Here is a 22,849-nt window from a genome sequence, read left to right as displayed (position 1 = left end):
TACGGCTAGACCAACGAAACACTTTTTTAATCATGAATTAATATTGTTTTCTCATATTTAATTGACAACCGCCATCTATGTTTTTGTGTTTTTTTCCATTGTTTTCTTACTTTCATATTCTTTCTCGTCATTTTTATTGTCAAAATTTCATGATAATTGTCATTATTACTTTTACCGTCCGATTCTTTGTTATTGTGACAACCCGTCCCGCGGACCCCACTAGCCCACCGCTAGCTACCCCAACGGACCGTCTGTGGACCCTGCTAGCCCACTGCTAGCTGGCCCAACAGACCCCAAGCTGGCCCTGCAGGGCATCGATCCTAACCCATCACTGTGGATATCCAAATCCACCAGTAAGTTATTGGTGCGCCAGGCGTTCCTCGAACCCTGGTCCCTCACCCTTTAACAACCTTCCCACAGGACAAGTTGCCACCAATTGAGCTGCAGATCAATTGGTGGCAACTTGTCCTGTGGGAAGGTTGTTAAAGGGTGAGGGACCAGGGTTCGAGGAACGCCTGGCGCACCAATAACCTACTGGTGGATTTGGATATCCACAGTGATGGGTTAGGATCGATGCCCTGCAGGGCCAGCTTGGGGTCTGTTGGACCGGCTAGCGGTGGGCTAGTGGGATCCACAGACGGTCCGTTGGGGCAGCTAGCAGTGGGCTAGTGGGGTCCGCGGGACGGGTTGTCACTGTTATACTCTTCTTCTTCCTCTTCCTCATCTACTTTCTCACATTCTTCCACTTAATAACTTGTTAACCCATTAAACTCTAAGACCAAAATCATTGCCTATTTTCTCATAAAATTTCATGGAGCAGCATAGTCACCACATGCACTCAATTATTGATATTTTCATCTGTATACTTACTCGGTTTTAGATCCAAATATATTGAAACTTCTTAAACCAAAATCTTAATAATATAAAATTACAAATTACTTGCAGAGAAAGTAATATGAACACATGTATAGCTAATAAAAAGTGTGTTCGTTGTCGATCCTTTTTCTTTAAACCTAAAAAATTAATTCAAACAACATCAAATCAAGGGTCTTGCAACTTCAATCCTTCAAGCTTGCTGCTCATTCGTAGTAGGAAGCATATTAGTCTTATTTATAGTGGTTCTCAGCCATTGTCTAAAAATTTTATAGCCAATGTGGGACGTTGTACATACACTTTTTTTTTTTCAGCAAAAATTAATTATATTGATGAATCAAGGTAATCGTTACATAGTTGGTCTGATAACCATGAAGGGGGATTAAAACAACTAGAATAAAAACTATTGGAAGTACAACCAAACTTTGCTAAACAGTGGGCAGTATGATTACAAATTCTCGGAGCAAATGTAAATTGGCAAGATTTAAAGTAAGAAGACCAGTGTTTAATGTCTTGAATGACACCATAGATAGATATGTCAGTTAAATGGTCTTTAAGAATTTTGGATAGAGTCTCATTGTCTCCTTCAAAGATAACATTGGTAAGTCCCCTTATCCATGTTTGTTGTATAGCTACCAATAAAGCTTTAGCTTCCGCTTCGAGAGAGGTAGAAGCGTGATGTAATATTGATGCTCCCCAACCTTGCGAGACACCTTGATGATCGCGAAGAATCCAGCCTCCTTTTGCCTGATTCGTAACCGGATTAAAAGCTGCATCGTAGTTACACTTTGTGTATGGAGATGAGGGTCGCTTCCATGTTTTATCTTGTTGTACCCGTGATGCATTGTTTGTTGTAGGGTCCACCATTTGAGCACGATTCCAATCACGAAGATCTGCCCGTGCTCGTTGAACAATTTGGCTAGGACTTTGTTGAGTACCTTCGAAAATAAAACTATTTCTACTCTTCCAAATATGCCAAAGAAGCCAAAAGGGCTGGCAAGCATCAAACCAAGAGCTGTTAGTATCATTACAGTACTCAAACAACGCTTCAATGAATAATTCAGAGTTTGCATAATTGGTAAAACAAAGAGTAGTCGGTAAACCAGATAATAGCCATATAGATTCTGCATAAGGGCATTGGAAAAGAATATGTTCGATAGTCTCATCCTCCTGAAAACATCTCGGACAAACAGGATCAATGTTCATTCTCCGCGAACTAAGTCTTGTTAGAGAAGGTAGTGACCTTGATAGAATGCGCCACATGAAATGTTTTAATTTTGGAAGAATGTTTAATTTCCAAATTTTTTGCTTTAGATGAACCGAACCATGAGGAATAGGAGGCATATGAAGGGGATAATGAGGGTTGTGTCTTGATAACCAGTATCCAGATCGGACTCGTAGTCCCCTGTTTTATTGTAATGCCAAATTATTTTATCTGGAATCGTTGTTCTTGAGAGATAGATGTTTGTAATTTTTCTTGGTCGTCTTCAACTATATTTTCCCTGATCTTTGTGTTATCCCAGTGACGATATCCATTATGAGAGCTGATTAAATTACTGATATGAGAAATTTCTTCTGTACATGAGTTTGTAACCGGTCTAGGAGGATGATCTGCTATTACATTATCCTTATTTACACGAATGCTTCTTCCATCGCCCACTATATATCGATACCCTTGTTTAATTAGTTTGAACCCCTCTAGAATCGACGCCCAACCATATGATTGATTTGCTCTCTGTTTTGCGTCTAAAATACAATCATCACGACAATATCTGCTTTTGAATACTCTGGCAAAGAGTGAATTAGGATGTTGTATTAACCGCCATGCTTGTTTAGCAAGTAAAGCATTGTTGAAGTTCTCTAAATCCTTGAATCCAATGCCTCCTTCTTTTTTTGAATATTGTAATCGTTCCCAAGATACCCAAGGAATACCTCTATCCTGATTCCCTTTTTCCCACCAAAACTTTTGTAAAATACTTTCGATTTCAGAAAGGACTCCCAATGGAATTTTGAAACAAGACATCGAGAAAACGGGCATTGCCATTGCAACGGATTTGATCAATATTTCTTTACCAGCAGGGGATAAAAATCTACCTCGCCAAGATGATGTTCTCTCTTTAACTTTATCGATGATGTATCGAAACATTTCACACTTCTTTCTCCCAAACTGTTCTGGCAAGCCAAGGTATTTACCTCCACCACCATGATTAGGAATTTGTAATATGGCCTTTAGTCTGTTTTGTAATTGTCCCGGTACTCGTGATCCAAAAGTGATTAAAGATTTGGTAGTATTAATCTTTTGACCTGAGTAGTATTCATAAACTTCAAAAGCTTCTTTGATTGCCTTACAGTTTCTTGCATTTGCTTGACAGAAATATATTGAGTCATCAGCAAATTGGAGATGAGTAATGGCTGGAACCCCATTGCCAATGCGCACTCCTCTGATATCACCATCACTTACTCTCATTTTGATTAAATGGCTCATAATATCTGCACATAGTATGAAGAGATAGGGAGATAAGGGATCTCCCTGTCTAATCCCTCTTTCAGGGACTATCATACCATGAGGTGAACCATTAATAAGTATAGAATAGTTTACTGAACGAACAGATGCCATTATCCATTGTATCCACTTTTTGGAGAAACCAAATAATTGCATAGTAGTTTCTAGGAAATCCCATTCAACTCTGTCATAAGCTTTAGTGACATCAGTTTTTATAGCCATATAATTTGTAGAAACCCTCTTTCTAACTTTTAAAGAATGCATGACCTCATGAGCTATAAGAATGTTATCAGTAACTAATCTTCCAGGGATGAAGGCAGCTTGAGTATCAGAGACAATGCTATCCAAATGTTGTTTAAGGCGGTTAACTAAGCACCTGGAGATAATTTTGTACAAAACATTGCAGAGTGCAATAGGTCTAAAATCCGAGAGTGTAATTGGTTTTGTTATTTTTGGTATAAGGCAAATGTTTGTATGATTGATGTCAGATTTCATGTAAGAAGTCTCAAAGAAATCTTTCACCTCTTTTACAACATCAGGACCAATTATCTCCCAGTACTCCTTGTAGAATCTTGTTGTTAGGCCACCTGGACCAGGAGCCTTATCATCACCAATATAAGAAAGTGCTTGATATATTTCGTCTCCAGTAAACTCCTTTGTCAGTTCTTCGTTAATGGCCGGTGTGACCGTGGAGGGGAAGTCTGCAAAGTCTATTGGGGATACCGGAATCCTACTTGAAGTGTACATCGTTGAAAAATAATCTTGAGCATGATCTCCAATACTCATCGCTCCATTATATTCATTGTCTTCTGCATCTTTAATGGAAGATATAAGATTCTTCGTATATCTGGTTTTTGTGCTGGCATGGAAAAATTGTGTATTACGGTCTCCACAATGTAACCATTTGTTTCTGCTTTTTGTTTGCCAATAATATTCCTCATCTCTATATGCTTTGTTTAGTTCATCTTGTAAGCGAGGTATGTGTCGACGTAATGATCTGTTAGTACTCTCCATAGCCCTATTGAGCTCTCTTTGATAGAACTCAATGCGTTTAGCAGAGTTCAGGTTAGTAGAATGTTTCTTTTTGGCCATCAGTCTTCGACAGGCATTTATCTGATCACAGATCGAGTAGTGATTCTGTTGTTTGCATATATTCCAGCCTTCTGCTACACTTTGAGCAAAGTTGTCGATGTTAGAGAGTCGTTTATCAAAACGAAACGGCTTCGTTGGTTGTACATACACTTATTTATAAGTTTTTTAATATAAAAATTTTACAGAATTTCAAAAATGTTAAATATTAAGATATCTGATTTTGATTGGTCGTTTTAAAAATTATAATATAGAAAATCCTGTAAATTTTGAGAATGTTAATCAGTGACATGTCAAATCCCGATAGGTTGTTTAAAATCTTATGTGGACGCCGTAAGGAGCTTATAGCTCCAATTTTTATTAGTATAGATAATTAAAATATCTTAAACTTTTAAAATTTTAAAATTTGGACGCCTTATAAATCAAGTTTCCTGTTCATTCATAGTTGTAAGCATATTAGTCTTATTTATAATGGTTCTCAGCCATTGTCTAAAAAATTTCTAGCCATGTGGGACGTTGTACATTCACTTATTTATAAGTATTTTTATACAGAAATTTTACATAATTTTAAAAATGTTAAATATTGAGATGTCTGATCCTGATTGGTTATTAAAAAAATCTGAATAATTATAATTTTTAAACTTTTAAAATTTTAAAATTTGAACGCTTGGTAAATCAAGCTTCCTGCTCATTCATAGTTGAAACCATATTAGTCTTATTTATAATGGTTCTCAGCCATTGTCTAAAAAATTTCTAGCCCGTATGGGACGTTGTACATTCACTTATTTATAAACACTTATCTATAAGTATTTTTATATAGAAATTTTACATAATTTCTAAAATTTAGATTGAGATGTTTGATCCTGATTGGTTATTAAAAAAATCTGAAAATACAAAATCCTGGAAATTTAAAAAAATGTTAATTAATGATATGTCTAATCCCTATTAGTTGTTTTAAATCTCATGTGGACGCCTTAAGGAGCTTATAGCTCCAACTTTTTATTAGTATAGATTTTCCTTTTTCTAAAAAATTCTGGAATTTTAAAAAAATGTTAATGAATGACATGTCAAATCCTGATAGGTTGTTTTAAAATAATTCTTAATATAGAAAATTCTGGAAATTTTTAAAAAATGTTAATGAGTGACATGTCTTATTACAATTGGAGGTTTTAAATCCTAGGTGGACAGCCTTAGAAGCTTATAGCTTCTACTTTTTATTAGTATAGATTCAGATTTTTTTTAATAACCAATCGGGATCAGACATCTCAATATTTAATATTTTTGAAATTATGTAAAATTTCTATATCAAAATACTTATAAATAAGTGAATGTACAACATCTCACATCGGCTAGAAAATGTTTAGACAATGGCTGAGAACCATTATAAATAAGACTAATATGCTTTCAACTATGAATGAGCAAGAAGCTTGATTTACCAAGCCTCCAAATTTTAAAATTTTAAAAGTTTAAAATATTATAATTATCTATACTAATAAAAGTTGGAGCTATAAGCTCCCTACGGTGTCCACATAGGATTTTAAACAACCTATCGGGATTCAACATGTCACTGACTAACATTATCAAAATTTACAGGATTTTCTATATTAAAATTTTTAAATCGACCAATCGAAATCAGATATCTCAATATTTAACATTTTTGAAATTATGTAAAATTTTTATATTATATTATAAATAAGTGTATGTACAACGTCCCACATTGGCTATAAAATTTTTAGACAATGTCCCACATTGGCTATAAAATTTTTAGACAATGTCTGAGAACCACTATCAATAAGACTAATATGCTTACTACTACGAATGAGCATCAAGCTTGAAGGATTGACGTTGCAAGACCCCTTGATTTGATGTTGTTTGAGTTAATTTTTGACGTTTAAAGAAAAAAAGGATCGATGATGAACATACTTTTTATTAGCTATATGTTCATATTACTTTCTCTGCAAGTAATTTGCAATTTTATAGTATTAAGAGTTTGGTTCAAGAAGTTTCAATACATGTGGATCTAAAACCGAGTAAGTATATAGGTGAAATTATCAATAATTGAGTGCATATGGTGATTATGTTGATCCATAAAATTTTATGAGAAAATAGGCAATGATTTTGGTCTTGGAGTTTGATGGGTTAACAAGTTATTAAGTGGAAGAATGTGATAAATCAAATGAGGAAGAAGAAGAGTATAACGAAGAATCAGACGGTAAAAGTAATAATGATAATTATCATGAAAATTTGACAATAAAAATGACGAGAAAGTATATGAAAAGTAAAAAATACAATGGAAAAAAACACACGAAAATATAGATGGTGGCTGTCAATTAAATATGAGAAAACAAGATTAATTCATGATTCAAAAAAAAATGGTTTAGTATTTGCAAGGTCACCAGTTCGAATGTCCGATCCGCTTCTTCTGGACGTCCAGTTAAATCCATGATTCCTTTGATCAGATTTGATTTTTTAGCACAACTGATTTTTATATTTTTAAAAATTTTGGTGTATTGGAAATAAAAGTTTGGCCTTAATAGTAATTTAAATTTTTCTATAAAATAATATTTCATAATTATCATTAATCATATATAATTTTCACCAAAATATATCAAATAACCTCACGCGTAGCGTGGATTCAAAACCTAGTTATAATTAAATAAGGATTTGAGTTAAAATACACGTTTAAGCAGATTTATATCAAACTGTTTTTTTTCGTCCACAGGATTAAATTTAACAGATTAATACCCTCCCAAATCTATTTATATTTTACTTTAACAGGATTAACAATTGTCTAATGATAAATTTATCCGGTTTGGTTGAGTTCGGTTATAAAAGTCAAAAATGGACTAGTTTTCATTTTTTAATAGGTCGAAGGTCTAACCTTGTGTTCTCAAGTTGGTATATATGCCTTTGGGCTTTGGAGAAGATCAATCATTGATGGTTACAGCCACTACTTATCCATATTAATTTCAACTCGATCGAAATTGGACCTATATCTATGAACCAACTTGAACACATATATGTATAACTGAAAATAAAAACAATATCAGGGATACTTTAATATATCAAATAACTTTTCAAAAGGTTTCATATATATTAATTTAAAAAAAAAAAAATTGAAAAACAAAGTGTAATATTGTTCGCTTAACAAGCAAAATGGGTCCATTTCTTGATCCAACGTGAACAATACGTATTTTCATACAAAGAACACGTGACAATACTCGTTTTTTGTTCCATGCTAGTGTAAAATAGAAGTCGTACTAAACTAAAATCTCTCAAACTATATTTTTATTTTATGTGTCGATGTTATTAGACTACCTTAAGATTTGTATATACTAACTTTGTTGCTAATCATTATTCCGATAAATTGGACACAATCATTAGTCAAATTACAAATCAAATTGTAAAAGAAAGTCGATGTTAACGTTGTAGGCTTGTAGGAAAAACAGCTTTTACCTGGACAATTCCAATATGTTCGATTCATACATCGGACTATTGACTATGCGAAAACATACACTGATTTTAAAAATTTTGAATTTCATACCCCAACTTATGATTTTGTGCTACAATATACAAAAACGTGATTAATTAATAACTCTGTTAATATCGCCGTTAGGCAATCTGACGTGGAATCCACATATGCAGAGAATATCAAAACGACGTCGTTTTTGTCGAATAAAAAAAAGATTTTTGCAAGTTAGCCTCGAACCCATGAAGTCTAAATCCCACCTACCATATCATTTACCACTCGGACATATAGATTTATTACGGTTTAATGAACCAAGCTTTAATATATCTTCTTCTTCACTCGCTCTTCTTTAATCAAAGCAAGAAGACAAGCCGTAGAATTGTACCTGAAGATCTGATCGATTTTGGGAATTAAGGTGTAAGATGGTATGGTAAATGTTTAGCGTTTGGAAGATCTTCTCTGCACTTGTTTTGGATTTCGTTATGGTTAGTGAGAAGATAAGAGGTTCAACGCGCTCTGTAGCGTAATTTCAACTGTTTCATCTCCCATCTTCAAAAGCTGTAAATCACAAATCACAAAATTAGTGTTTTTACTCAAATGATCAATTCAGTTATTGGGTTTTGGTCTACCTAAACATCACAGCAGATCTCGAATCAATTCTTGTACAAATCGGGTGGATATATATTCAATTCCGATCTAATTTTAGCCAGATCGAAAAAAAATTATCGGAGGAAACAATGAAGCTTTTGATTGATTTTAGAGAAAGAGAGAGCAGAGTGGATATATTAAATATTTGTTCATTGAACAGCTAAAGATACGTGTGTCTGAGTGGTTATAGAAAAGTTGATGGAATGTTAGACGTTACTTGTTCGAGCCTGGCATGTTACATTATTTTTAATTTTTATTCGAACTAACTATTAAAACGACGTCGTTTGATGTACACGTGGATTCCACGTCAGATTAGTCTAACGGTGATATAAACAGAGTTACTAAATTAATCACGTTTTTGTATATTATAGCACAAAATCCTAAGTTTGGGTATAAAATTCAAAATTTTTTAAAGTCTGGATATGAGTTTTAAATTTTTTAAAATCAATGTATGTTTCCGCATAGTCAATAGTCCGATGTATGAATCGAACATACTGAAATTGTCCAGGTATGTAAAAGCCGTTTTTCCTAGGCTTGTAGCCACGCGTGACTATTCTAGTTGAGCGAACTCCATATTTAGTTGTTATTTGCTAAATTAAACTAATATAACATATGAATGTGCTTTTTTCTACGTATATTTATGCATTAAATATATATATTTTTAGCTTTGCCATAAAAATAATTGATTTTTTTTTTGTGGATTCTCCACTAAAAGTCATCACTACATATCGAGATATCGAAAGGGACTCTAATGGCGACGAACACTTCAATGCTAGAATATCTCCTTTTGGCAGTATTTTTCCCCATAATTTTTTCCAACCATGTATTCACCAGTTCAATACTTACACGAAACTAAATTAAATAGTAATCACCTAAACCTAATCATAGATTGGAAAAAAAAAATAGCGATATAACCATTTTTCTCGTCAAGGTGATTCCTTAGGCAAATCAAATTGAAAGGCTATCATTTTCGCATGTATTAGTACTCTTATGCACTTCTTTCTTTCTTATTGAAAAAATACTTATCTAAACAAAACTCTCAATAATTTAGTAAAATTTCCCAATACATGTAGTAGAATTAGTGGAATTAACAATGATGCATTATTGTGATTGATAACAAATCTTGTGTAAGGTCCACAAATGAATAGAATCGTGTTAAACTTTTTTTCTTTGGGTTTTTATCATTTTCATAATTCACCTTTTAAATCAGTATCCTAATCAGAAAATTCATAATCATAATCATACCAAAAGCAATCATGCAAAAGGAAAAAAAATTCTCTAGATTAATTTACATTATCGCCTAAATTTCAAACTTAGAAAAAAATCTCACTTTCACATATACATAATGCATATCTAACAAAAGGGTAACAAAAAGAACGTGACAAAAGTTAAAAAAAGGTCACAAAAGGTAATAATAACTAGTAAAAAGAGTTAAATAACTTTTATCATCATCATCATCTTATTCCACCGTCGTTATTGCCGGCGACGGCTCCAAGGAAGTCTACAGAAACCCGACCCGGATTCAATTCGGGTCTGGACCCGTTTAAAATCCGAATAAGGGCAAGGGATAGTGATTCCACCTTCTTGACAAAACCCAAATTCTTCTTCAGCCTCTCTGAGAAGCTCACCGAACAGAGGATGGTTGAAGTAAACGATAGGCACCAAAACCCTCTGAAAGTCTCCGTCTTTTTTACCGACGTAAACCGCCGAGTGACCTTTCGGAACCGGGTCGGGTTTTTCTCGGATGGGTTCCTGACCAATTGGTATGTACCCCAAACTTGAGCATTTAGAGCCAAGAAACCTAGCGCTGTGTGATGTGAGACTTCGACCCCAGCTTATGAGCTTTGTGATGGCTCTCGGCTTACAAACCGGTCGGTTCGGACTTAACCGGATGTATCTCGAACGACGGATCCGAATTCTCTTGAGGATCCATCTTGAGATTCCTTGAATCGGTCTTCTAATCTTGATTCCTCTCAACCTCCTCATCGTTGACAAAACAAAGAAACAGAGCTAATTATTTTGTCTCTGTTTTCCTCTGTTTTTGAGAGCAAAAGAAACAAACTTTAGGAGTTTCAAAGCTCTGTTTTTGTTTGATAGATTGAATTAGATAAATAAGCGAAGAAGATTAGAGAAAGGGAAGATAAAAATGAGAGTTTTGAGGATTATGTGGCTGTGTAAACGGCTAAAGAGGAAGAGCAGAGTAAGAGACAGAGGAAGTTTAAATAGAGAAAGAAGCCAATAAGAGAGAGACTGAGTCAGCTCAATGAACGGTTAGATGGGAAGAAAGCATCTCAACCGTTGGATTAGATTTTAGAAAAATGAAACTTCCCCCTTTTTGCTTTTTTCTCACCTAGAGAATTCTTCATTTATTAATTAACTCCCCCACTCATTAATTAAACGACTTTATGTTTTAGGCATTAATTAACCACAATTTCTTAAGCATTTTCTACTTGGCAATAAAAATCTTATAACTGATATATTTAATCGAGTAACAAAGTTTGTTTAATGTATAGTAGATAGATGCAGAGAAGAGGATGAGTCACCGAAGGTTCAAACTTTGTTTGATGATATAGCAATTATGATGCAATCACACGTGTGATACCAACGTGGCAAACATTTTCTGACCCGATTCGGTAACCGTAACTTAGATTATAACACTACACACGATATATATCAAAAGAACATCTTCTCAAGTACTATTTTGTTGTTGTCATTTGATCAATTTTAGCTTGCACGTTATGTTGCACAATAAAAGTTTCTTTTTTAAAAAATAGATTGTGTACGGTATGTCCCTATAGATTAATTCATCATATGCAGACAAGATAATAAGTGTAGACAGATCTGAGTTTCAGCTCTTAATTTGATTTTGTTTAAGACCAACTTGCATGTGTTAATCTAACGAGACAAAAGTTTTTTTGGAGTATTCATTTATATATTTCTGTTGTTTTTATACTAAAAGACGATTATAGTTACTAATAGATGTGAGCTTGATCCAGTAGATTCGTCTGTGTATAACGATGGGATGGCGCCAAAGTTTTATAATTTTTAATTTTCCTAATCAAAGATTCAAGTAATGTTTGTTTTGTTTATCATCTTTCGGAGATAATTATTGGCATATTAGTAATATATATGCATACATGATAGATACATACAAACTATAGATATTTGATATATATTTCCATTATATTTATATGTGTATTAGTGTATATGTGTAGTTTTGTTCCAACGAAATGGTTTGCGTGTGAGAGAATACGATTGTGTTCTTTCCCATTGTGAAAATGATACTTTTATAATAGTATAAATAATCAAACTATTATTCATCGATCCATGACTCCGTACAAGTCCATTACGTACACGAACGTGTCACTTGTGTGGGTCTCATTTGACTCACTTATGCATGTCCAAATTATTTAAACATCTCTATGCATGGTAAATGTTTTATTAATTAATTTATTTAAATGAATGAATGAAATAAGAAATGTTATGCTACTAGATAAATACATGTAAATAAAAATTTAAGAAATAAACAATTATATATACGTAGTCTTCAGGTTTATATAAATGTTGTCATGTTATTACTAATTGAATTTAACTTCGGTCTAATACATTTTTAACGAAAGAAATTAAACAAATGTTATAGAATTGAGATAAAATCATTTGGAGTAAAATACTATAAGCTTGGATTGGTAACGTGTATACTAGCAAACTTTACTAATTTAGTAGTTATGAACTTATGATCAATCACAAAAAAAATGTTAAGAGTTAGCAATACCAAAATTAGTATATTTATTTCTACCACTATATTTTTAATATTATTTCTTAACATTTTAACTATTGGTATCATTTATTATTTTGTCTGGCTAACAATATTTTTATCATTTGATTTATCAATTGCTCATAAACTTCCGATTTAACAGAATATAAAAAAGAATAGAGTAATAAAAATAATATTTTGAGTAGTGTGCATTCCAATTATAATATAATTTGTTTTTCTCACAAGTAGCAAACTAGTTAAATAATTATATCGTCTATGCATGTACAATATTGTCAACTATGCGTTTCCTCAAACATCGAACAATGCCATGCGATGACTTTCGATTAATGCTTTCAATTTCAACCTTTCATGTAAGACCAAAATTTTGTAATTTTCTTTATAAGGAAGAACTCAACGTCGAAAGAAATCAAGACAGAGACGCAAGAAAAAGTCACGCATAATAACGCTTATTACTTCATGTTACATTTTAATTATGTCTATGAATAGAAATTTTAAAATAAAAACATATCAATTCGTTGACAAAAAAACATAGAATTTTCATTTTGCTGGTCGCCGACTGATGGGAAGGATGTGTTACCAATCTAATTAAAATAGAGCGAAAAATCCACTAGTAGGAGGTTGCAAAATAAATATAGCTAGGAAGTCAAACTCAAATTAAATAATTATACCATATTTTGATTTCATTTTATTAAGCATTGCTGGGGATTACGTTTTTAGTTGGCTTATCACATTTTCTTATCAGTATACGGATCAATTCATTACCTACTTTTGGTATACTAAACATTTAATAGTGGCGACTCTGTATAACACATTTTTTTTTTTTTTGAAACTCGAAATATGGATCGATATTCTTATATGTAGTATTCTTGCAAACAAACATACTTGTATGTAACTAATGTGTAGCACATTTGACATTTATTACATAGGTAAAGATCACGTAAATATACTAAAATATACGTACAGAAGTTAATTTTCAGTTTATTATTTAAAATTAATGCTTCGTTTGATGTAAGTAAAAACAAAAGGGTTTGATTTTTCTCTTGTAAGATTGCATTATAAATTTGTCGTATACTGCTGATATTCAAATACTAAAGTAAGAATAGTAATAAAAAATCAATACGGCTGTTTGAGACCTAAAAAGAAAGATGTATAGTAGTGGGTGTTAAAGGTGAAAATTTCGATTAGCGATATTGTAAAATACTTAGCACTAAAGCATATGCACAGCTGGCAATATATGTTTTTGTCTTTATTTGTACGGATAATCGTACCTGACGTGTAATAAACGCTTTTCGCTACCTCGAAGGCCAATATAATTTCAAGTTCAAGAGGTTTGCGCAGGATTTAACAATAACACGTCGTTAACGTTTAAAGCTTAATTTGCCCTCACATAAAGCAAAAGGTATATAATCGTTTCTTCTAAATACATATTTTAGTCGGTTCCTAAATTTGCGACGATAACTTGATTCTAATTTTGACAAATCGGTCTAAAGCCTCTTAGTTCAACAAATAGATAGTCAACGGAAGAGAAAAAAAAAAAAGATAGAATAAATAATCTATTTATTAATTTGTCGTATGTGATCATAAGTCGACGATCGTATACAAAAACCTAGTTAGTCGTTGTACGTAAAAATGACATCGTACCGACTTGTGCTACTGCTTGGTCAAGTCAGCCATGCCAACCAAATTTTTTTTGAAGGTACGTCGAAGCCTCGAAGGAATGTTTTTATGAATGTCACGTGGACGTCAACACGCACGTGCATTACTTTTCCATTTAAATGGTGAGAAACTAAGGCTTAATAAAGCCCAACAACTATATATATACTGCAAGAGTAATCGGCCCATAACTATATATACGGTGATCCAGTCTCAAGTTAGTTAGTTAGCCGCGCATGGGCTTAATCAATTCGACGAATAAACCGGCACGTAGTGCTGCTCGGAAACACGAAAACAGCAAAACAAATCCCAGGATAACAGGTTAATGTGAAATTTGATCAAATAGATAAGGTAATAGATAAAAACACTTAAATTAGAGACTTTATATTTTGATAATCAATCTGTTACAACTTACTCCTAGGAAGAGAAACAATTTAAATTATTGCAATCGAAACAAAGTAAAAAATCACCATAGCAAAACTGTAAAAGTTAATAAAGTCTTACTATGAATGTAGGGGGTAGTACGAGGAGAATACAAGTCCAAATTTAAGTAATTTTTTTTTTTTGTTAAATACAAAAATTACGAAAATTTGTGGGAAAATAAGAAAATGGAAATATAATTATCACCTACATCAAATATACACCAACACATGGCCTGTAATAATATAAATGTCTTGTTAACTACATGAACTGATTTCATAACATAAGAACATGCATAAATAAACATAGGTTGCGTGAATAACACCGTAAACATTCAATTCCGGTGCTTTGTTGGCCGGAATCCGGCGTTGACCACTGTTGACTAGAAAACCTATCAACCCTTCTCCCCCAGTCATAGTTGCCGCTATCTCTCACATAATCCATCTATAGTCATTGTGAAATTCTCTTTTCTTCCTCTTCTTCCTCTTCTTCTTCATCTAATGTTTTTATAGGGTTTAGATTAGTGTAGTGTGACTCTCTTTTTCAAATACCTAGGATTTATTAATCTAGGGTTTGTTGATTCACTGTATCAGATCTTCTAACTCTTCTTTCCATCTTCTTTCTTTCTTGTTTAGGCTGATTCAGATAACACCACAGCTTTGTGTGGGAACAAAGTAGACTTAGGAGAAACCATGGTGTGTGTTAAAGCTTATGTAGTTTTCGCTATTGTCACATTTACATTATGACAGTCTTGTTATAATTAATCATTTCTCATTAAGAAATTTCATGTAATCATTTTATCTAACACATATATAATGATAGATTAGTTTTACTTTTATGTCTTACATATGATCAGTTTTACTATCAAATCATTCACTCATTATAAGACTTAAAGAAAATTACATTAATTTTTTATTTTGATTATCTTAATTTTCTTATATTATGCTAACCACTAATTTTAGGGCATTAAACTTGTTATACTTTAATCACTTTTATTATAAATTTCTGTTTACTATATAATTATAATAAATCATAATTGTAACTAAATTGCAAATATTTTCTTTATTAATTGCACATATTTTCCTATTGAAATTAGTAATTTAATAGATAATTTTTCTATTATAGTCAATGATATAATAGATTACTTTTGGTTTTATATAATTTCAAAAAATATTAACTGTCCTCCTTTTATTTTTAGGATTTTTTATTTTTTCCTATAATTATTAAATAAAATTTCTTTTCACATATATCAAAATATTATCGAAATACTTGACACATATCGCGATTATATGAATTACTAACTTTGAAAACTAAACTTTATATAATATGACTGTGTGAGTATTATTATTATAATTAATAATAGATTAAAAACTAGCGGACCGAAAAAGGAAGAAAAAAATACATTAATAAAGAAGATCAAACGGTGGGAGAAAGTAGATCTAAATTGGAAGAAAACAACAATCCAACGGTGATAACAATATTAGTTGAAACCTATCAACCCTTCTTCCAATTTTACTTTTCATTTTTCTTTCTATAAAAACCTATCAACCCTTCTCCCCCAGTCTTCCCCATAGCTACCGCTTCTCTCACAGAATCCATCCGTAATCATGGTGAAATTCTTTTTTCTTCTTCTTCTTCATCTAATGTTGTTTATAGGGTTTAGATTAGTGTAGTGTGACTCTCTTTTTCAAATACCTAGGGTTTATTAATTTAGGGTTTGTTGATTCACTGTATCAGATCTTCTAATTCTTCTTTCCATCTTCTTTCTGTTTAGGCTGATTCAGATAACACCATAGTGTACAACATCGGCGTTGTCGGCGCAAAGAGCTCAGGAAAAACAACGTTTATGAGCCGCGTTATTGGGGTTGATGGTGTTCATAAACTGATTATTGGATCCATTACAAGAAATGAGAGTATTAATAACAATATAGTCTAGCGTTTCTTATGTCTATGCTATAGTTGACTTTCAAAAAAGTTTACATAACGTTTTTAAAATGTTAAATGCTATGGTAGGATAACCGCTAAAATATTGTGTAATGGCGCCTAGTTTTTGGTTCTTCAATAGCATAGATTAAAATTAAAACGCTATTGTATGGTAACCGGGAAAGTGAAAATTTTATTGCTTCCAAAATTGTACTAATTAATAATTTAATATCACAAAAAAAAAAAATAAGAGAAATAGATTAGGTTTTTCTGTGTTACTCGTGAAAGACTTCCACCTTCGTGAAAGACTTCCATCTCTGCTACGAGTTAACAGGATATGAATCTGGTTCAGCTTATACCTTCTTGTAAGTACTCCCTCCTCTTTCTCCTTCTCTTTCTTTATTTTGTTGTAATAACGTCCATACCAAATTTATAACTTTATTTTGTTTTGTTTGGAGAACACGGCTTGATGGTTTCATAGTCTTGTTTGACATTTCAACAATGGACTCACTCTCTTCTGTTCATGACCTTTGAATCAAAGAGTTTCCCAAGCATTATAAAACAAAGTTTCCTCCTATGACTTTGTGTGGGAACAAAGTCGACTTAGGAGAAACAGTCAAGAGGCCTATTATCAAACTGGGGCGCATTGATTATTTCGAGGTTTCTGCACTTGCCAACTACAACTAGGAGGCTCCTTTTCTAAACATGGCTAGAAAAATTTTCTAACTATCCAGATCTTTGTTTTGTGAAGTCACCAGAGCTCTATCCACCGGTGATACCGCAGATTGCTGCACGAGCGGGAAGAGAGATTGGGTATGTGGCAAAGAATTAAGCAGCTGTTGGATAATTTAAATAAAATAAAATTTAGTCGTTGTGTTGTGTGCTGATTTTATTATTACTAGAAGAACTATATTTAGAGGACAATATTAGGAAAAAAAAACAAAACCATTGTAGCAAAACAAAAGCAGAATCATAGCAAAACAAAAGCAGAATCATAGCAAAACATAGTAATATTTGCTTTAAATGTAAAAGAAAGAGAAAGAGAGAGAGACGAACAGAGGAGAAAGAGAGAGAGACGTAGAAAAAGAAGAAGGTAAGAATGTTACTTTTTTTGTTTTATCATTTTCATTTTCATTCTTTTTTTGTTTTCAACTAATTATGTTTCTGTTTGTTTGTGTAGATTTATGGGATTATACGACGGGCCGGATGTAAAAGATCACGTTTCTCCTGGGATCTTTTACATCATCCTCCTCATCATAGTTGGCATTATCCTCTTCGCCAGCCTCTGTTTTTTATGGAAACGCATCATTAGTCTATACAGAAGAATTTGCAAAGACTTGAGATGACTTGAGGTAAAAATCATTTTCGTCGTCTTCTTCTCTGAGACTCGACGAGGGTGAGTATAAGTGTATTAGTTCAAATTGGATTTGTTGATTTGTGTTTGTGAATTTTATGGATTTGTGGATTTGTGTCCCTTTGTGTTTAGATTTGTGGATTTGTGTCCCTTTGCACGGGCTTATAGCTTACCGTCTTTTAAACAATTTTGCTTCTAATTTGGTTTGTTTATGTAGAGTTTATCTATTTTTTAATTGTAGAAATCTTGAAAAATATAATTTTGATTTTGATATTTTTTAATACTTCAAATAGGTTTTTTCATTTTGTCATTGAATTATTAGATACATGGATGGACAACTTTGTTTTGAGAGATTAAACATTTTACAATTCTTGTCTAAAACTTCTAAAAAAATATTCGAAATGAAAGCTTCATCTAAGGATAAATATATATTTTGTAACAAAGAGTTTTTTAGTATTATGAAATACTAACATTTTAATTTATCAAGATTGCAGCTTGGTTAACTCTTTAATATATATAATTAAGATAGACATCTTCATTTCATGTTAGCTTTTCAATTTCTTGAATATAACTCTAGATTTTTTTTATAAGAATTTCATTTAATTTTTTTTTTGATAACTTCTAAATATTAGAATATTAAAACCCCTTCTTCTTTGTCTCTGTATTTTGCTAAACCAATATTTTACAATTTTATTCAATTATCTTCTATTTGATAGTGAACAAAACTCCAATCTTCTTCAAAAAAATGTTTTTTAGGGACAAACTTTCATGAAATTTTCTACAATATTAACAAGTATCTCTATCAGTGCTGCAATTCTTCAAAGTTTAAACTATTGACAAAATTGTAACTCCTAAACCATATATCCATAGATTCATAGTTTACACCAAGAGGAAGAAGTGGCTCTTTGATTCAACCCTGATGTCTTTTTTGTCTTGGTGCATATATTTTTTGGAACATGTATAACACATTATTTCTTTCTTTTTTTGAAACTTGAAATATGGATCGATCTTACATGTAGTATTCTTGCAAACAAACATACTTGTATGTAACTAATGTGTAGCACATTTGACATTTATTACATAGGTAAAGATCACATAAATATACTAAAATATACGTACAGAAGTTAAATTTCAATTTATTATTATAATTAGTGCGTCGTTTGACGTAAGGTAAAAAACAAAAGGGTTTGATTTTCCTTTTCTAAGATTGCATTATAGATTTGTCGTATTCAAATGATATTCAAATACTAAACTAAGAATAGTAATAAAAAATCAAGACGGCTGTTGAGACCTAAAAAAAACAAAAGATGTATAGTGGTTATTAAAGGTGAAAATTTCGATTCGCGATATTGTAAAATACTTAGCACTAAAGCATACGTACAGCTGGCAATATATGTTTTTTGTCTTTATTTGTACGGATAATCGTACCTGACGTGTAATAAACGCTTTTCGATGCCTCGAAGGCCAATTTCAAGTTCCAGGTTTATGAACTCATAACACGTCGTTAACGTTTAAAGCTTAATTTGCCCTCACATAAAGCAAAAGATATATAAATCGTTTGTTCTAATTACATTTAGTCGGTTCCTAAAGTTGCGGTGAACTGAATACTAACAACGATAACTTGATTCTAATTTTGACAAATCGGTCTAAAACCTCTTACTTCAACAAAGCGATAGTCAACGAAAGGAAAAAAAAAGATAGACATAGACCAAATGATATACAACTATATATTTCATTTGTTCATATGTGATCATAATTCGACGATCGTATATGTATTCGTATACAAAAATCCTAGTTAGTCGTTGTACTGCTTGGTCAAGTCAGCCATGCCAACCAAAATATTTGAAGGTACGTCGAAGGCTCGAAGTAGGCCTGGGCATTCGGTTAACCATTCGATTTCGGTTCGGTTGTATTCGGTTTCGGTTATTTTGGATATAGTAATATAGTAACCATTTGGATATTTTTGAAATTTCGGTTCGGTTCGGTTCGGTTTCTTTCGGTTCGGTTTCGGTTTGGTTATTTAAATAAATAACCATAACTAACATAAATTATATTAACATTAACCAAATAAACCAAATATAACCAAAACTAACCGAATATAACCAAAATTAACCAAATATACAATAACAAAAATACAAAAAAGGGAAAAATATGGATTCAATTTTACAAAATAGTATTTAACTTTGTAAATTCAAAATAATAACATTTACATATATTGATTATTTAAAATATTTAATTGTTTTAAATCTAGAAATAATTTATATTTTAAGTTTATTTTATAGTTTTGCATAATATTAAGTATATAATATTTGATATCTTCTAGGTTTTCGGATATTTCGGTTAACCATTTAATTGTCGGTTCGGTTCGGTTCGGTTTCGGTTAGTTTGGATATAGATTTTTACTAACCATTCGGGTATTTGAAAAATTTCGGTTCGGTTCGGTTTGGTTTTTTTCGGTTCGGTTTCGGTCGGTTATTTGGTTATCGGTTATTTTGCCCAGCCCTAGCTCGAAGCCTCGAAGGAATGTTTTTATGAATGTCACGTGGAACACGCACGTGCTTTACTTTTCCATTTAAATGGTGACAAACTAAGGCTTAATAAAGCCCAATAACTATCTATCCGCAAGACTAATCGGCCCAGATACAACAATAAGGCCCAAGGTTATTAGCCGCGCATCGGCGCATGGGCTTAATCAATCTTACAAATAAAACGGCACATAGTGCGGCTCGGAAACACGAAAACAGCAACCAAAAAAATCCTAGAATGACAGGTTAATGTGAATTTTTATCAAATAGAGAAACACTTAAATTAGAAACTTTTTATATTTTGATAATCAATCTGTTACAACTTACTCCTATGAAGAGAAACAATTTAAATTATTGCAATCCAAACAAAGTAAAAATCACCATAGCTTTAGAACATTCTGTACACTTTTAAACGAAATCAATAACTCAAATCAGACTTATAAAGAACACAATTAATCACAGAATACTAAGAAGGTAAAAAAGTTATAACCCTTTTATAGTGTTGGAACCGTCAAGTCCTTGAAAGCAGCTTTGTGATCAGAAACTTGAGCATTGGCCGTTTAACCATCTGTCTCTTTCATTTACATTTAGAGCCAGTAAGGTAAACTTGAGACTGGATCACCGTGCACCCGATTTTAAACCCTGGAACCACAGTGAATCCTACTTTGGCTCGAGTAGGATTCGTCGAGAACTTTTTGTCTTGTTTTCTTTTCAAGACATTCTCCATGAAGACAATCGAAAAATCAACTCCGCTTTCGACTTGGAAAATCTCAACCGCAGGATCAAAGGACAAGGCTAACTTGTGAAGTGTCCAAATCGAGCTAGCCATCGTGACAAAAGACTCATAGAAAGTGCTCAGAGATCTCCAAGAACTCAACACAGCTTCGTTCTCATCCATGTTGCTGAATATAGAAGATGCCATGTTCGGGTGAATGAGCTCGTGATACTTCTTATCGCAAAATCTAGAGAATGCACAATCTTTATCCCTTTCCAAAAGCTCCATGGGATTGCTAGATACATGTTGCATCAATTCCCTCAACGAAGACTCTGAAGAACTCATCTCAGACTCTCCACCATCAAGATCAAATCCTTCACCATCGAAACCACGAAACATCCCCAAGCAAACATACGACAACAATGCATAACGGTTATGTCCCTTCTTAGCATAATCTACCTCAGGATGAACAACAGACTTAGCAGCTAAATCCAAATCCCAACCAGCTTTTTCCATCAACTCAATCAGAGTCTTAGTAAACTTCTGAGTAGCTTTAAAGGCATCATGCAACAGAGACTCATAAACCCTAACAGATAACAGAACATCCAATGATGATGAATTCGAAGACAGCCTCCTTGACAACTTGGAATTAGACTTTTGAATCTCACCTAACTTGTTTCTCAGAGTCCAAACCTGCAAATCCTTAGCATCCATCTCAGCTTGTAACCGGTTAGAAACCGTTCCCAAAGCTCTAAGCTTGCTCTGATTCTCCTGAACACGAGACTCTAAGCAAGAACCAATCGCTAAATCAGACTCATCAAAATCCAAACTTTGGCGATAATTCCTATAAAACTGCTTCAAATCAGATAACTTCTGGAGGTTAGAGACGAGAGCTCTATCAGCAGCCTTGACGCTTTCTTCAACAAAGGGGGAGTGAGCAGCTTGCAATTGAAGATACGAAGCTTCAAAAGACGAAACAGTAGCGAAAACAGAAGAGATCAAACTCGAACCCATCTGGGTATCTAATTTCCTAACCTGAGAAAGCTTCCTTTGATTAGGTTTCACACTCACCGGAGAAAGAACAGCAGGAGATCCCGGAGAAGAAGAAGAAGGCTTGTCGGGTTTAAGAACGACGACTTTCTGATCGGTGATGAAATCCTCGGAGGAATCGAGGAGAGAGAAACCCTCAGCAGCATCGGTTCGTTCGTCTTCTTCGGTGAAGAACTCGTAGGTCTTGGTTTTGACAGCCATGGCTAGTTTCTGAAACATTTGAGAGAATTGTGGAGGAGCTGCTGTGATTGCTGATGTTTCCACTTCCCGCATCGCCTCAACAAAAAAATGCCCAAATTAACAAAATGAAAAAGACCAAATTTTTCTTAAATCGAATCAAGAAAACGAAAAAAAAAAGACTTGATTTTTTTTGGATTCAGTAACAAACAGTCAAAACTTTTTGTGAAGGTTTAAGGCTTTGAGAAGGGAGTTTATTAATGGTGTGATTTGGATGCATCTGCAAGTAAGGAATGCAACAACAAAGCCTTTCCCTTTCCCAATTTCTCCACCCCCACACTGTTCCTTTTGTTCTTTAATTTTGTTTTTTTTTTTTACATTATTTTTTTTTTCCTCTCTAATTCCGCTGACTTTTTATTTTATTTTACTTTTTGGTGGTGATGATTTGGTTTAACGGTAACAAAGTGAAGCTATAATGACTAACCGGTTATACAATTCGTATAACAGCCAACCCAACATATTTAATTATTAAAATCAGTCGTGAAATGATCTTAGTGCAGTGGCTAGAGGTAAGTCTATTTGTAAAACACACCGTGACATTAGGGATTGAGTTTCGCTTCTTATGAGTGTAAGAATTATCGACCACTTGAGGCTCAATGGTTGACAGAAAAAAAA

The 22,849-nt window shown here is 33.0% G+C and overlaps 2 protein-coding genes across 2 annotated transcripts; both read right to left on the bottom strand.

Annotated features, from left to right (window-relative positions):
• Positions 1 to 9,836: 9,836 nt before the first annotated feature.
• On the bottom strand, positions 9,837 to 10,782 carry LOC104788348 (auxin-responsive protein SAUR36). Its single transcript, XM_010514101.3, has one exon. It carries the CDS (start codon positions 10,566 to 10,568, stop codon positions 10,056 to 10,058), a length of 513 nt encoding a protein of 170 aa, XP_010512403.1. The 5' UTR covers positions 10,569 to 10,782; the 3' UTR covers positions 9,837 to 10,055.
• A 9,728-nt stretch (positions 10,783 to 20,510) lies between these two features.
• On the bottom strand, positions 20,511 to 22,547 carry LOC104788347 (protein GRAVITROPIC IN THE LIGHT 1-like). The gene has a single exon (XM_010514100.3). The coding sequence runs from the start codon at positions 22,268 to 22,270 to the stop codon at positions 20,810 to 20,812; it is 1,461 nt and encodes a 486-aa protein (XP_010512402.1). The 5' UTR covers positions 22,271 to 22,547; the 3' UTR covers positions 20,511 to 20,809.
• Positions 22,548 to 22,849: the final 302 nt, after the last annotated feature.

The sequence above is a fragment of the Camelina sativa genome, chromosome 5, assembly GCF_030686135.1.
Source record: "Camelina sativa cultivar CO46 ecotype springtype chromosome 5, ASM3068613v1".
In the NCBI taxonomy this organism is placed as follows: domain Eukaryota; kingdom Viridiplantae; phylum Streptophyta; class Magnoliopsida; order Brassicales; family Brassicaceae; genus Camelina; species Camelina sativa.
The sequence above is the reverse complement of the archived record's forward strand: the minus strand, read 5'-3'. Positions and strand labels throughout refer to the sequence as shown.